Here is an 18,012-nt window from a genome sequence, read left to right on the forward strand (position 1 = left end):
CATGTCAGTTTTGGAATCATCATTTATTCTTTATGTATTTCAAAATTATTTTTCTGAATAAGATAAAGCAAAACAATCCTTTACAATAAAAGGGTAATATGTAAATTGACCCTAACAGCAGAACGACTGGGAATGACTGGTCACTATGACACACACTGACCACCAGGGGGCAGACACTTAATGCAGGAGCTTCCCCCTGGCGGTCAGTGCACTCCCACAGGGGGAGCTCTGCTCAGCCACAAGCCAGGCTGACTGCTGCCAGTACAGCGGTGGTGGTGGGAGCCTCTCCCACCTCCTCAGCAGTGCTAAGGATGTCTGACTGCAGCTTAGGCCTACTCCCCTCTGGCAAGTAGACATCCCCCAAGGGCTCCCGGGCTGCCAGAGGGATTTCTGACTGCCAGCTTAGGCCTAATCCCCCGGGGAGCAAGCCTAAGCCAGCAGGTGGACATCCCCCTAGGGGTCCCAGACTGTGAGAGGGCACAGGCCAGGTTGAGGGATGCCCCTGAGTGAACAAATTTTTGTTCACTAGGCCTCTAGTATAATCAGAAAACACTAACATTTATTTTGGGCTTTCCAACTACATGGGATGAGAAAAATTGAGATAGATATATTGCTCTTTAAGCATTTTGTTTCAGTGTCAGTGGCTTTATATCTGGCTTTACTTTTACTATTTTGAGTTCCAAAGTTGACAAGAAATTTCTTATAACCATGAACTTTAAATTATACTCCAATGAAAGAAGTTTTTAATTATTTGGTCCTTTAATTTATATTTAAGTAGGTAGCTGTTTATTTATATAGCAATTGGGACATATCTTTATGTATATTAACTATTTTTTTATTTTTTTACTGGCAATGCATATCTCTCTTTTTCTTTTTTATTATTATATTTTTCTTTTGTTATTAAGGTATTACATATGTGTCCTTATTCCCCCATCCCCCCCCCCAACTTGCGCCCTTACTCCCTAGTGTCTGTGTCCATTGGTTATGCTTATATGAATGCATTAACTACTTTTTTAAAAAGTTTATCTTTCAATAGTACATAAACATTTTGTGAGAGAACCAAGGCCTAGGACTTAAGTAATTGAAATTACTGAGACCTCTGTAATACTTTCAACAGTAAAAGTAAGTTTAAAAAATACATAAATACATAAAGTAGCAATGAAGAAGGAAAAATGTTACTCAGAGCATAAGCCTGCAATAACTATGCCTGCATGGGCTTTGTTATTTATTTATTTGTTGTCTTTATATGTTCATCTGTTACACCATTGTAAATAAATAATTGAATTCTAAACCCCAAGTTATCATTTACATAGTACTGTGCTTTCAGAAGGGAGCACAAGTATTAGCCAACCCAGATACGTCACTTTCTTCTATAGTCTTTAACATCTCTAGAGAGGTAGTGTCCGTGACTCCCTTTACTAAAGGACTCCTATGATCAGAAATTCTTCCATGTCCTTAACCAAAATCCTATTTGAAGTGCAGGGTTCTTTAGGTTAACATCTTGTGATAGAACAGGCCCATTAAATCTGACCTCCGGTTAAGTTAAAACTTGCGAATGGGTCCTAGCTAAATGTAATTATGGCTATGAGCTAAAGCCAAGAAATCTGCCATCTACTTCACAGTGTCTTAAATGGACAAAGGTTGCCCTTTGAGTAAAATCACCTTGAAAAGGAGACAGCACTGTGGAAAAGGGATTGCTCTGAAGGAAAATTGAAAGGAATTAAGAAGGTATTTAATTAAGGCAAGCTGACCTGCTGGCTAATGCAGTGGAAAGCAGAGGCCAGAGAGCAGCTGGGGATCCTGGGGATTTCTGGAGTCTTGGCAACGACATGGAATTTTCTAGAAGGAAATCCTAAAGGGTACCCAGGAGCCTATTTGGTGAGACAACTGGTATGTTTAGGAGCTAACTCTGAACGAGAAGGTGAAATCAGTGATTTCCTCAGGAGAGATGAAACAGCATCTCCACAGTTGATGGGGCAGGCAGGAGTGTCATCGCTACAAGACAGACAGCGGGAGAGAGTGAATCTAAATAATAACTCTCCTGCTAACCAGCATCCTTAGATGCCCTTGAAGAGCAGTATCTGGACAACACACCATCTCCTCCCACTCTGAAGGACATTTCTATTTTGTCTCATTGGCAGGGGGAGGGAGAATAAAAATAGTACCTGATTTTAATTAAGTGGTTCTCTTTCATATTCTTGAAGAATTTGTATCTTTCATGTATAAGCAAAATAAAACCTATTCCTTTGTGTTTTCCTCAGAGGACTGATTTCCTGGTCTCAAGCAGGCGTTTTTATTGCTCATCTCTGTAATTTCTCTAACCTACTCGTAGAAGGGATCGGGTTCTAGGGCCTAAAGCAGAATGTAGTATGCTATTAAAACCCTGTTTGAAGAGGAGTAGCAGAGAGCTGCTCGTTTCATGCTTCCACTGATTTCCTACTTCTGGAATGGAGGCTGCTTTCAGAGTGCCCACTCCTGCTGAATCTGACTTCACACTGACGGGGCACTGCCACATCTTTTGCACCAGGACTTTTCATTATTTCACACCCATTACCAGCAAAACATTTTTTAAAACTAGGTCCAAGAAAAGAACCAAAAAGTCCAAAACACACAACAAAACCTCTGCATCTATTAAATTATTCTTTTACTACTTTAAGGTTAAAAATTCAAGTATCCAACTGATCAAAATGACTATCCCATAGTCATGATAAATTCATATTATTCTTCCCAATAAATTATTTGTTTGAGTCCCTTTATTGTTAGATTGTCCTTAGACTTTTGAAATATCAAAATAACTTAATTGAGACAAACAGAAATTGAAGAATATTGTACAAAATAATCTTCAAAATTGTCAAGGTCATGAAAAGCAAAAACAAGCAAACAAACAACAACAACAAAAACACAAAAAGAAACTATCAAAGATCAGAGGAAGCTAAGGAGACAGGACAACTTAATGAAATTGGGTATCTTTGACTGGATCCCAAAACAAAACAGGACCCTAGTGGAAAAAACTGGTGATTTTTAAATATAATCTATAGTTTAGTTAACAGTATTTTACCAATGTTAATTCTTAGTTTTGAAAACTGTACCATGATTATTTTGGGTTTAACATCAGAGGGAAATAAGTAAAGTTTTTACAGGAGCTCTCTGCACCATTTTTGCAAATATTTTATAAACCTAAAATCATTCCAAAATAAGAAAATAATAACTTAAGGGCTTTGTCTTGGTAAACAGTCTATTACATCAAGTCTTTGACAGTTTTATCTGTATGTGTTTGTTTCTGTTAATGTAACAGAAAAAAAGATGAGATAGTATTAAAAATACTAAATCTATTTTTTTCTTATTATCTGTTATCATGTTTTTTTCTGTAGCAATATTGAATACCTGAATAGCACACTTATGCTTTGTGACTCATTTTTAACTTGCTCTTTAGTAGAAAATAATTAGACACACGAGATGGAGCATTGGAGTCAGTGAACATGTGTGTTTGTGTATTTCCATGAATACTGTAAGGCTTTATTTGACATCACTGTGGTTCCTGAGTTATGAACAATAAGCACATAGGGTCCAGGGAAAGCATTCCTCTGTAGGAAGAACAGAAACCCTAGGTCCCAATTGGCTTGGGTCCCAATTCCATCCAATGAGAGCCTTCCTACCTTGGCTAGGATTCAAAATCTTATATAATAAAAGCCCAATATGCAAATCGACTGAACGGCAGAAGGACCAGTGGAAGGACCAGTCGCTATAACATGCACTGACCACCAGGGGGCAGACGCTCAATGCAGGAGCTGCCCCCAGCCTGCAGATCCCAGGCCAGCCAAGGTGGGTGCCAGAGGAGGCCTTTGATCGCCCCGCTGGTCGCCCCACAGATCAGCCCTGGTCGCCGGCCAGGTCTAGGGACCCTACCCATCCACGAATTTCATGCATCGGGCCTCTAGTCTACTAATAAATAACCAGGAGATAAATGTTGATTATCTATCTATATCCCACTTTGCAATGATATTTTTATTTATCTGCTTTCGATCTCTCAAATTTCTATGCAGCTTCCTGGAACTGTGTTTCACTTCCACAATATTGCTACTACTTCAGCAGCCTCCACTACCTTCACCACTTTCATCACAAAATACCATATAGTGGGGGCTTGAACAGCAGATATTTATATTCTACGTTTTGAGGGTTCAAAGTCTGAGGTCAAGGTGCCAGCATGGCCAAGTTCTAGGGAAAGTTCTCTTCCTGGTTTGTAGACAGCTGCCCTCTCATGGTGTCCTCTTCTTTTGCAAAATCTTGGAGAGAGAGCAAGTCCTCTGATGGTCACTGATCCTATCCTGGGGGCCCCACCATTATGACCTCATCTGATTCTAATTATTTTCCAAAGCCCCCAGCTCCAAATACCATCCCTCGGGGGTAAGGAATTCAACATACAAATTTGAGGGGCACATAAGTCAGTCCATAGCAGTCTCTAAAACTCAAGAGTTTCAGAAGAATGTGTGGACTACATTTCAAGCACATATTACATGCTGTCTGCAGGCTATCTTATTAAATCCTCAATAGCAACCTCCTGAGGTACATGGACTGTAATTTATAGATGAGGAAGCTAGATTTTAGAGAAGAAAAATAACTTCTGCAAGACAAGGCATTTAATGAATAGCAGAACCTGCACTGAAAATAAAATTGTTCTGATTTAAAATTATCCTTAAGCATTACCATATAAGACCCTAAATCCTAATATAAGCACGTGAGATTTATATTAAAGACTGAGTGAAAATATTTATTCTGTGCAAAAATTACTTCATGTTATAATATAGAGAGAGGAATTTTAGAAAGAGAGTAAATTTTATATATATCTTTGCACCTAGGGGGAAGAGAATACCCATAAAAAGAAGGTACTCTTTATTAGAGGTCGCAATAATAAATATGGTAACCACACTGGTTACAAATTTGATTGACTAATCCTATCTAATAATAGAGAAACATGGTAATTAACCATAACTTCGCTACCTTTCCCATTGACTAATCAGCAAGATATTCAAATTAACTGCCAACCAAGATGGCAGCCAGCAGCCAGGCAGCTGAAGCGAACAGGAGGCTTGCTTGCTCCAGTGATGGAGGAAGCCAAGGTTCCTCGCCTGCCACTGCCGGCCTCTGAGCTTGCACTCTAAGAAACAATGTTGCAATTATAGAAGCTAAACAAACTCCAGAAACCTGCTATCAGCCGTCAGAGCTGGAGCAAGCAAGACCGCAACAGTGTTAAAATTATAGAACCCAAACAAACCCAGATACCTGCTTTCAGCAGCCAACGTCTCAGAGCTGGAGCTGAGCCTCAGAGCTAAAGCCGGCTCTCAGTTCCAGTGACATCCATAGAAGGTAAATAAATCCCAGAATAATAAAAAAAGAAAAAGAAAAAAAGGAGAGGTTGGGAGCTTCAGTCACCCACCAGCCTGAAAACGGCCCTCAGCCCCTCACCCAGACTGGCCAGACACCCCAGTGGGGACCCCCACACTGAAGGGTGTGTGACCAGCTGCAAACAGCCATCATCTCCTCATCCAGGCTGGCCAGGCACCCCAGTGGGGACGCCCAACCTGAAGGGGGTGTGACCAGCTGCAAACAGCCATCATCCCCTCACCCAGGCTGGCCAGGCACCCAAGCGGGACCCCCAACCTGATCCAGGATACCCTTCAGGGCAAACCAGCCGGCCCCCACCCGTGCACCAGGCCTCTATTCTATATAGTAAAAGGGTAATATGCAAACTGACCCTAACAGCAGAAAGACTGAGAATGACTGGTCACTATGACACACACTGACCACCAGGGGGCAGACGCTCAATGCAATGACCCTTTGGTGGTCAGGGTGCTCTCACATGGGAGGAGCTCTGCTCAGCCACAAGCCAGGCTGACTGCTGCCAGTACAGCAGTGGTGGTGGGAGCCTCTCCTGTCTCCTCAGCAGCGCTAAGGATGTCTGACTGCAGTTTAGGCCTGCTCCCCGCTGGCAAGTGGACATCCCCCGAGGGCTGCACGGCTGCCAGAGGGGTGTCTGATTGCCATCTTAGGCCCAATCCCCCCGGGAGCGGGCCTAAGCCAGCAGGTGGTCATCCCCTGAGGAGTCCCAGACTGCGAGAGGGCACAGGCCAGGCTGAGGGGTCCCCCTCCCCCCCCAGTGCACAAATTTTTGTGCACCGGGCCTCTAGTCCTATCTAATAATAGACAAACATGGTAATTAACCGTACCTCCGACATGCTTCCCATTGGCTAATCAGGGCAATATGCAAATTAACTGCCAACCAAGATGGTGGCCGGCAGCCAGGCAGCTGAAGTGAACAGGAGGCTTGCTTGCTCCAGTGATGGAGGAAGCCAAGGTTCCCCACCTGCCGCTGCCGGCCTCTGAGCTGCACTCTAAGCAACTATGTTGTAATTATAGAAGCTAAACAAACCCCAGAAACCTACTTTCAGCCAGCCGGGCCTCAGAGCTAGAGTTGCAAGAGAGTTTCAATTATAGAAGGTAAACAAAGCTCAGATACTTGCTTTCAGCAGCCGAGGTCTCAGAGCTAGAGCCGAGCCTCAGAGCTAAAGCCAGCTCTCAGTTCCAGTGACAGCCATAGAAGGTAAATAAATCCCAGAATAATAAAAAAAGAAAAAGAAAAAAAGGAGAGGTTGGGAGCTTCAGTTACCTGCCATCCTGAAAATGGCCCTCAGCCCCTCACCCAGACTGGCCAGGCACCCCAGTGGGGACCCCCACCCTGAAGGGTGTGTGACCAGCTGCAAACAGCCATCATCCCCTCATCCAGGCTGGCCAGGCACCCAAGGGAGACCCCCACCCTGATCTGGGACACCCTTCAGGGCAAACCAGCCAGCCCCCACCCATGCACCAGGCCTCTATCCTATATAGTAAAAGGGTAATATGCCTCCTAGCACCGGGATCAGTGGAACTGTGAGGCCTCCTGGCACTGGGATCAGCGGAACCACGAGGCCTCCTGGCCCCTGGATCAGTGTGACAGGGGGCAGTGCCCAAACCCCCTGATTGCCCTGCAGCTCTGTGTGTGACAGGGGGCGGGGCCACAACCTCCTTAATCGCCCTGCTCTGTGCCTGATAGGGGGGAGCTCCCCAACCCCCTGATCAGTCCTGCTCTGTGTGTGACAGGGTACATGGCCCCAACCCCCCTGATGGGACCTGCTCTGTGTGTGACAAGGTACGGAGCCCCAGCCCCCCTGGTGAGCCCTGCTCTGTGCGTGACAGGGGGCAGTGCCCCAACCCCCTGATCGGCCGGCTCTGTATGTGACAGGGGTGGCGCCACAACCCCCTGATCCGCCCTGCTCTGTGCATGACAGGGGGTGGCACCGCAACCTCCCCATCGACCCTGCTTTGAGTGTGACAGGGGGCAGCGCCCCAATCCCCCAATCAGCCCTACCCTGAGCATGACTGGGTTGGCATCGCAACCTCCTGATCCGCCCTGCTCTGTGTGGCCTAAGCCAGCAGGTCGTTCTCTCCTGAAGGGTCCCCGACTGTGAGAGGGCACAAGTGGGGCTGAGGGACACCTCCCCCGCCCCCGCCAGTGCACAAATTTTTGTGCACCGGGCCTCTAGTTTTGTATAAAATAATAATCTATTAGAAAAATTAAAAAGTTGAATTCATGCAGTAAACTGGTTACCAGATGAGTGGACCAATTAAAGAATATTTTAGAACCTGCTTTGATTGCATGGAATAATCAGCATGATGGTCAGATAATTATTTGTTTTCTCTCAAAAGTAAAATGATCCTTCAAAAAATGTAAAAAGTAAAATAAAATAAAATTTGGCAGCTGTGTATTGAGATGTATAAATAGCTTGTATTGATTAACAATATCCAAACCATTGTGAAATTAGCGGGAACTCATTTGTATTCAATGGCTTATTTCAACAGTTTTGTCTAGTGGTATGTAAAATAATTCTCAAAATTATCGGAATTATTTGAAACCTTTAAAATATATTGGTGCAAGCAATGATTTTTACAACATATGCAAATGCCCATAATGGTTATGGATATGCCGAACATCTGTTGCCAAGAGCTTTTTCTCTGTTTTGTATTGTACTACACTGTTCCTTTTTAAGTGCATTTAAAAAAAATATTCCCAATGTATTAATTGAATAGATAAATTCCTGATGCTATTAAACTCATGTAAAGCAATGGGTAATAAGATTTCTTTATTTCCTTTCAGATTTTCAGACGATGCTGGTTGGTTTTCAAAAAGGCTTCCAGTAAAGGACCCAGAAGGCTAGAAAAATTTCCAGACGAAAAGGCAGCGTATTTTAGAAACTTCCATAAAGTAAGTCTTAGTCTTGGGAGTTGCTGGGGAATAACTAGACCCTTGGCAACAGCTTGAGGAGACATTTCTTTTGATAAATGAAATCTGCAAGGGAAAAATGCATGGCCAAGGTAAAATGTCTCTGTTCCAATAAAATGCAAAAGTTATTCTTCTCCTTTATTTTAATCATCTGCTGTAAATGCCAGAGGTACCTCTGCAAAATGAAAGACTCATTTTTATTGCTGCTTTGCAAAATGAGATGACTCATAACTCAGCCAGATCATTTCCCAAGGTGCTGAGTAAGCATTTTCCCTCTGTTCAGGTTAGTTGTGCATTTGTTACTTTGATTTAAACTATCGGTGATATTTAGGAGATAAAACTTTTAGGGCTTGAGTTAATAATGCTAAAGACCCTTTTAATGGATACAGCATTTGCTGTTTATAGCCTTACCAAGTCAGAGATCATTAAATATGCTGATGTGTAGAGATGTGGCAGAAATTCTGTGAATGAAATGTCAATTTCTTAAGAATGAGCCTTCACCAAGTACCTCAGTTAGTTAGAGTGTGGTCTGGATACCCCAAGGTTACAGGCTTGATCCTCTGTGAAGCCAATGAATGCATAAATAATTGGAGCAACAAATCAATGTTTCTCTCTCCCCCTTTCTCTCTCACACATCTAAAATAATAAAAGTGTAATATGCTAATTAGATTGGACATTGAACGACCTTCCAGATGTCATTCCAGATGTGGAGGAAGGGGCTGAGGCAGAGGCAGTTAGGGTCTATCAGGCAGGCAGGCAAGTGGTTAGGAGTGATCAGGCAAGCAGGCAGGCAGAGGGGTTAGGGGTAATGAGGCAGGCAGGAAGAATGGTTTGAGGTGATCAGTCAGGCAGGCAGGCGAGCAGTTAGGAGCCAGCAATCCCGGATTGTGAGAGGGATGTCTGACTGCCAGTTTAGGCCCAATCCCACAGAGATCTGGCAGTCAACATCTCCCGAGGGGTCCCGGATTGAGAGAGAGTGCAGGCCAGGCTGAGGGACCCCCACCCCTGCCATGCACTAATTTCATGCACCAGACCTCTACTCAATACATAAGAAAGCAGGATTATGAGTATGTAAGAAATAACCCTAGAATGATGCTAAATATGCTGCCTAAAGTTATCTTTGGTGACAATATTACAACAAAGTTAAGTATTTGATAGTACTGAGGAGGATTTGTGATAAGAACTCAGAATTGTGAAACAGTTGGTAGGATGTCTGATTAATCAGTAACGATTCCTATTCCCAAATTTAACATCTGTGTGAACTTGCATAAGCTATTTAATCTCTATGCACCTACAGTTTTTCCTCTGACAGATTAAGATTATAATAGTGCCTACCAAAGAGAGTTATTGTAAGGAATAAATGATACTATAGACATAATGAGATTAAATATAACTAGATAAATGGAATTTTATAGCTAAGCATATAACTTTACTTGGCATCTGGTAAGTTGTAGCAAAGATGTAATGGTGACTTGAGTGAAAATATGAGTATTGATGTTGGAGGTCAGAGGACAAATGTTGGGTATAGTAAGGGGTTAGTTAGATGTTGGATGTAGGTAGGACTCATGGGCAACTCATGAGTTTGAGCTTCAGCAGCAGAGATGCAGGTGGTGCGATTTATGAAGAGGGGGAAGACTAGAAGAGCAGACATTGAGTAAAATTCACAAGCTTTCACGTTGTACATGTTAAATTTGAAAGATATATTACACATTCATATTAAAATGTCAAGTAGCTAATTAGACAAACAAATGAGGGCTTGGATGGGGGAAATGTCATTGATAGAGTTATTCATTTCTGTCATTGGCATCTTGGTAGTACTTTATTCTGTAGCATTAGATAAAACGTCCTTGGGAGAGAATGAAGAAAGAGGAGATAATTAACACTCCCAACATTTAGAGGATTAGCTGAGGCAGAGATACTGGAATAGAAATCTGAGAAAAGCAGGAAGTAAGAGGAGAAGAATTACATTAGAGTAAATCACTGGAAAGCAAGAGAAAACTGTGCTAAAGAATTGAGCAAGTGGTCATCTATGTTAGTTTGAGAGACTGGGAAATTTGACTGAGAAGGAACCATTAGACTTAAAACATGAAGGCTGAGGGTGGCTTTGCCAAGCGCTATTTCAGTGAAATATGGGGACTAATTTCACTTGAAGAGACTTAGAGGAGAATGAGAAGTGAGGAAGGGACAGCTACTCAAACAATTTATTTCAAGAAGTTTTACTGTGAAATTGAGCCAAGATAGGTAGAAGATAGGATTTTTAAATATGATATACATTGTTATATACCTGTGTGCCAACACTAATGGTCTAGGAGACCAAAAATGTGATGATTAGAAATTTTCTGTGTAGTTATAGGGTTTGGTCTTTCACAGAACCAGAGATGAGTCTAACAAAAAGAAAGGAATAGAATGAGTGCAGATCTAAATAGGTTGGATAAAATTAACACCACGACTAATACTCCAAACGCATGCACACTTTATATGTGAGCTTTCTCTCTCCACACTGTGAAAATTAAGCAGCATACGACCTAGGGGAGTGCAGTAAGAATAGAAATTGTTAATTTTTTAATAAATAGTGAAACAGATGTCATTGACTGTAACTTGAAGCTCCCAAGAGCATTTTAATAATTAGATTCAGTATATGTGACAACTAAAATTTACCTTTCTTATGTGAAGATTGAAGTTTTTATTATTATAACTTATTCTTTATAGCATTTTGGGAAGCTAATTCCTTTTCCTAGTAATATAAATTTTCTTTCATGATTTTTTTTGAAAGATTGTGAACTAAAATGGTGAAGTTAGACCTATTCTGATATGACAATAATAATAAATCTTAAGGGTTGTTTTCAGGAAAATTATGTACATGGTCTCTTTTCTTATTTTCATTTTATTTTAGCAAGTTTTTCCTAATCCTTCTAACTGGCTGTTTTATTATAGACTTTGTGTAAATAAGCGAAAGATTTCACTCTGTGTATATTCAATTTGAAATGTCTATTAACCTTTCTAACCAAAATATTTTTATTAATATCACTACTTTTCTTCTTTCTACAATCTTCACTAGCTCTGGGACACTAGTTTTTTTCTTCTTTTTTTCCCCTTAGAATGTATATCTAGTTCCCTCTGACAGGTAGATAAAGGAAGATCTCTTTATGAACAAGGCTGGCATACTTCAGTCTTTGTTTTCTCTTGGGCAATTAATGGTCAGTCCAGAATTGGGAGGAAGGAGGGTCTCTTCATTTTTAAGATGGCTTAAAGAAATGGACTAATATGAATTTCCCAAATTGTTCTATTTGCTAATGTTAAATATTTTAAAGTTTTGATTAGTCAGTTATTTGGATATGCCCTAAAATCTGCTATATAGCTCCATCACAATAAATTACAATAATCAATCAAATGAGTGAAATGTTTCCAGCCTAAATAAGGGACTTCTGAAAAAGAAGCTAATGACACAATTCTTTCTTTGCCAACTTTAACTTTGTGCTATGCTCTATCTGAAGCATACCTATTATAAAACTTCTGAGTATTAATGGTCTCATTTAGACATTTGATATGTTTACTGTGAGACAGAGCTTGCTGCATTAATCAGTTCTTATATAAAACTGCTGTAAAAATGGTATATACTTTTTTTTACTTCTTGCTAGAAAGGAATTTGAAATTCAAATCACTAGCTGCTGAAGGAAGTTATTAAAAATGTATTAGGTTTGAAAGTTTAGCTGTATATAATTGTCAGAGATATTCAAAACAAATTTATCCTCAATAAAAATTGAACTAAAGCAATTTACATAGAATCAGCTAATAAATTTTCCCTAATTTTCTGAGCAAAAGAAAAAAGAAACAGTTTATATTTATTTTAATAAAATAAAAATGAGGGCTATCTGTAGGGAGGAAAATATAAATAAAGTTCCATAAAAGGATGAATGAAGACAAAACTATGTGACATTCCAGTGCTGAAAACTATTGATGCCAGAAAAATGATGCCTGTATTATAGGTACCAGCCTTACTTCTAAATCCCTGTATTCTGACATCAAAAGCATCATTTTATTTCATCTGCTTTACTCTTATTTGGAGTTGTCAGTATTTATCTTTATGTAAAACAAATGTCTGAGAAAGTTGGGAAAAAGATTAAGGCATCCTTATGAAGAACAGCCACCTGCAAATATAGCTTATCCTTAACAATAGAAGCAAAATAATTGGGAAGTGTGAAAACAGCACATGTGTACAGTGTGTTATATTGAATATTTTCATTTTTATTCCAATGGCTATGTGCTTAGAAAGGCATGCACTTGGTGTGATGTGAAGGGTGTTCTAAGGCTTGGTGTCTCTTCAAATACCTTCTGGAAGTTCCCAGAGTGATAGTCACTTATTCAGATGAAGGCATCTTATTCATTCATTCATTTATTCATTCATCCATTCATTCCTCCATCCTTTTGTAATCCCTTATCTTGAAAAAGTCTCAGTTTCCTGAACAAAGCTCCTATTGACACACACACATTGGTTCCTGGGACAGTCACATGATAATCCATTCTTGATTGTTTTACTCATATTATCTGATCACATGCTAGTCACTCAGGGAAGACTCAAAGAACTGGAATATGAAAAGTTGGTCTTTTATATCATGAAAAGGATGGGGAAATGCCCATGGCATGGTGCGCTTCTGTGTAGAGCCTCCAACAGTGGTGAGTGTGTTGTGAATAGACAACTCTAAAGCCAATGATGAGCAGGAATGAACAGGAGTTAAGACCTTCAGGTGGAGGGGATCAGCAAAGTTGTGATCTCAAACTCAGAGGAAACTCCCAGAATTAAAGTGATCTTTGCAATATTTAAATCAAGGTCAATTAGAACTTTACAGCATCTAAGATAACTTCCATTAAGAATGACTCTGTGCTGCTTAAGGGTGCTACAGAAAATAGAGCACTCAGAAATCAGGATTTTAGTTTATAACCTATTCCTCCACAACAGATATCTATCTGTTCACTGAGAAATAAGGAGTCAGACTTAGAAAATAGGATTTGGTCTGGGCTTGACCTAAAGAATATAGAAGTATGATTTATGTTGGTAAAATTAATCATTATTCTACTTCTTAAAACTATCCATTTGTGTGTATGTGAGGTAGTCATCCATAATGGTACTACATCAGAGGAAAACATGGTATGATTTAAACAATATCTTGCTCTAATTTTCCTCTCTGTAAATTGTAAATAATATTGTGGCTCACAAAGTAAGATGATAATTTCATGTTAGAGAATATGTAAAATGTAAAATGACTATGGTTGTACAAGTCATTACTGCCTTCTATTTTGCATCTTTGAAACCAGGGAAATAATTCATACCAACTTTAGAAAAATATTGAAACCAATTTGCATGATAAAGTAACTTGTAATTTCAAACAAGTCATTTTACATGACAAATCAGATAGTAATTTGGGAAATAATATTCAATAATGTCTGTTATGACATCATTTCCATTCTTTCTGAAGTATTTTTACATTTATTTAGTGGATTGATACACAATGTTCTTAATTGATATTGCAGAATATCATCAGTACATTTTTGATTTTTAAAAATCTCTTTTTCTGCTCATTAACAAATCTGGCTAATTGTGCAAATTCTGACAAATGAGATAGGAGGAAAGCTTATTCTGTAATGCTTCACTGAGGATAAATTGTTTTTCTGCCATTAATGGAAAATTATATATTACTAGAGACCCAGTGCACAAATCCGTGCACCAGTGGGGTCCCTCTGCCTGGCCTGTGGGATCAGGCCAAAACTAGCTCTCCGACATCCCCTGAGGGGTCCCAGATTGCAAGAGGGTGCAGACCAGGCCGAGGGACCCCATGAGTGCATGATCAGGGCCAGGAAAGGATGCGAGAGGTTGGCCAGCCAGGGAGGGACCACAGGAGGGCTCCAGGGTGTGTTCGGCTCATCTTGCTCAGTTCTGATTGGCCAGACCCCAGCAGCAAGCTAACCTCTGGTCGGAGCATCTGCCCCCTGGTGATCAGTGCACGTCATAGTGAGTGGTTGAGTGGCCTTAGCATATCATTAGCATATTACGCTTTGATTGGTTGAATGGCCAACCAGTCAACCAGACACTTAGCATATTAGGCTTTTATTATATAGGATACCTCAAGTATTAAATGCATATTTATGTTCAACATTCAATTTGAAAATTACTTCAGTGAGAATTCATTCCTGAATTAATACTTTGTGCCTCACTCTAAATATCTATTTAGCAACTTTTATTTTATAATTAACAATGCTGTTTCATATTAGTTCAAGTTTATATAATATTTTAACATTTAAAGCCTTTTTACATCTAATACTTCTATAAAAAACAAAGTTGACATTCTAATTAACCATTAACAAGCCTAGGTTATAAACCAATAACAGCTACTTAAACTGATTTTATTGATTAGAGAACAGGTTTTTAATTTGGGAACCATGAATTTTGAGATTCAATTAAATTACTTCTTTTGATGGTAACTATTACATTTCTTCTACTAAGGTAGGAAATTCAGGGAAATAAGGTGGTCTTTTTTTCCTTTCATCTATTTAGAAACAGAAAGAGAGGTTTACAGTGTTTGCTCTAAAATGCAACTATTTTCATGTAGTTCTCTTTTTCTGTATCTTTGAATCAAGTTAATCATATTTATATATCCAATGCATAAAATTAAATTTAGCCTGATTTTCAGTAGCCTGGATTTCTCCTCTAATCCTTTTATTTTTCTAAAATATTTGTGTTAGTATAGAGAACACTGTCCTCCTAAGTTTGGGCTACCATGATATTCTCCTTCTCTTAGAGCTGGGCCAAAATCAACTTCCCTACCTGTTCTTCCACTTTCATCTTGCAAGTAAACTGAGGTGGTCAGACCCATCATTATCCCCAAAGGTTGGATCTTTCATGCAGTTAGGTCACTAACAATAATTGGAGTACTATTGTCATTTTCTCTTTTTCGGTAACAAATGACCACAACTCAGAGGCTCAAAAAACACTCATTTCTGAACCTGTAGATCTGTAGGTCAGAAGGTCAAGCTTGTCTGTATTCTCTGCTGAGTTTCAAGAGCCCAAGGTCAACGTGTCAGTCAGACTGAATTGTTATTTGGTGGCTCTGGAGAAAACTCTGCTTCCAAGCTCGGCCTGGAGCTGGCTCATTCGGTCCTGCACAGACATTGCACTGAGGCCCCTGTGTTCCTGCTGGCTGTCAAGAAGGGGCTGCCCTCTGTCCTTGACATATTTGATTTTGTCCCTCTCTGGGACATTAATGGCACATCAAATCCTTCCCAAGCTCTGACTTTCTCTTGTGTGACCAGCTGGAGAACACGCTCTGCTTTGAATAAGCTCCTGTGACCAGGTCATCTGCACCTGGAATGACTCTGAGTTGTGCTCTAACTCTAGTGGCATGCCATTTACATTTTCGTTTTATCTTTCATTTGGGAAGGGAATTTTTAGGCTGGCAAAAGTGAGGGAGATGCCTTCTCCTCATTATAGTAATCAAATCAGTCTGATGATAACATAGAAACAGACACATTTGCCAGTGGAACAGAATAGAGAACCAGAAATAAATCCAAACATGTATGGTCCACTGATTTTCAACTAGAGTTTCAAAAATATACAATGGGGAAAGGATAGTCTCTACAATAAATGTTGGGAAAACTGGATGTGCACATGCAAAATAATGAAATTGAATTTTTACTCTTACACCACACACAAATCAAGTCCAAATGATTTAAAGGCTTAATTGTAAGCCAGAAACCATAAAAATCCTGGAAGAAAACATAGGGAAAGGCTCCTTGACATTGATCTGGGCAATGATAGCAAAGCTCAGGGAACAAAAAGAAAAATAAGTGATACTAAGATCATTGTATTTATGCCATTATGCACACACCCAAATAAGTAAATAAACAAGGAAATTATATATATGCATATATATATATATATATATATATATATATATATGCTGATTTTATTTTCATTTTACTTAAGAATGACTTTGATGAAGCAATAAAAATTTTTAATTTTATTAAATCTAAATTCTTAAGTACATCTTTTTAATATGCTATTGGAAAACCATGGTAGGAACACCTAAAACTCTTCTGCTACATACTAACAGGCAGTGGCTATCTCCAGAAGGAACACTTGTGTGATTGCTGAAGTTACAAGCAAAATAGCTAATTTTTTTCAAAGAACACCTGCTTTAATAAGAGGGTGTTTGACAAACTATGGTTATTCATACTTTGGTATTTGTCAGATATCCTCTCATATATGAACTAAATGAGCCTGTCTTCAAGGGGGAAAACACAGTATTTATTAACAAAGTAAATTTTAAATTTTCAAGTGAAAATTAAAATACAGGAAACTTGTGTCTGCATTCTTGAGCTTGACTACTTCTCAAAAGCTACAGATTTTTCTATGGAAACCAAAAGGTGATATTAATGTATATTTTTATATTGATAGTGAAATATGTCAACATTTGTAAGATCTTTATAAATTAGTAAACCAATATTATCCCAACAAAGTTGAAAATAGACTCATGGATTTTAATGTAACAGAGTATAAAAATTGTCTGATGTGATGTCAGACTCCCCAAGGCAATGACCTTTAAGAACACATTTGTCAAATTTAGAGATAGAACCAAAAATAACCATAATTAACTGAAAATGCTTTTAAATTATTCTTGCCTTTTACAACGTGGTATCTGTATGAGGCCTTATTTTCTGTATGTATTTAAAACTACATGTCATAACAGATTGAATTCAGAAGAAGATATAAGTATCAAACTGACTTTTTAAAGCCAGACATTAAGAGTTTTGCAAAAAATGTAAAAATATTGCCACTTTTCACCTATTTGGGAAATTTTTATTTTAAAATGTCATTTATGTTATAAAATGAGTTTATTAAATTTTAAGCACATAGCTAAATAAATATTGAATAATATATAAGTTATAATATTTCTTATGGTGATCTCCACTAAAATATATAATCCACAAAGTGCAGCAGGAGAGTAAGGCTTGGAAGCTGTTTATATATACATTTTTAATTATGTTTTAAAGTCCGGGGCCATGTTCACAAAGCGGCTGCAGAAATATAGACATATGTCATTTTACTTCACTTTATTGTCCTTCATAGATATTGTGTACTTTAAAAATTGAAAGTTTGTGGCAACCCTGCATCCAGCAAGTCTATTGGTGCCATTTTTTCAACATCATTTGTCCACTTCATGTCTCTGTGTCACATTTTAATAATTCTCAATATTTTAAAGTTTGTTATTATATTTTTTATGGTGATCAGTGATCTTTTTAAAAGATTTCTTTGTTTATTGCCCTTTTTAAATGATTGATTTTAGAGAGAGGAAGGGAGAGAGGAAAGGAGAGAGAAAAACATTGATTTGTTGTTCCACTTATTTATGTATTCATTGATTGAACCCACAACCTTGGCATATTGAGACAATGCTCTAACCAACTGAACTACCTGGCCAGGACTATGATCAGTGATCTTTGATGTTTCTATTGTAGTTATTTTGGGGCACCACAAACTGTGTCCATAAAAAGGTGACTTAATCCATAAATATTATGTGTTCTGACTTTATTAACCAGCCATTCCCCCATCTCTCTTCCTCTCCTCTGGTCTCTCTAATCCCTAAGACAGGACAATATTGAAATTAGTCCAATTAATAACCCTACAATGGCCTCTATGTGTCCAAGTG

At 39.1% G+C, this 18,012-nt stretch overlaps 1 protein-coding gene across 1 annotated transcript in view; it reads left to right on the forward strand.

Moving 5' to 3' along the window:
• The window catches only part of DOK6 (docking protein 6), a 236,739-nt gene that overhangs the window by 73,758 nt on the left and 144,969 nt on the right, over positions 1–18,012 (forward strand). Inside the window, exon 2 of the mRNA XM_081097857.1 lies at positions 8,189–8,296. Coding sequence (XP_080953983.1) covers positions 8,189–8,296 — 108 coding nt within the window. The remainder of the gene's footprint in view (positions 1–8,188; positions 8,297–18,012) is intronic.

The sequence above is a fragment of the Myotis nattereri genome, assembly GCF_964212035.1.
Source record: "Myotis nattereri genome assembly, chromosome: 8".
Classification (NCBI taxonomy): Eukaryota; Metazoa; Chordata; class Mammalia; order Chiroptera; family Vespertilionidae; genus Myotis; species Myotis nattereri.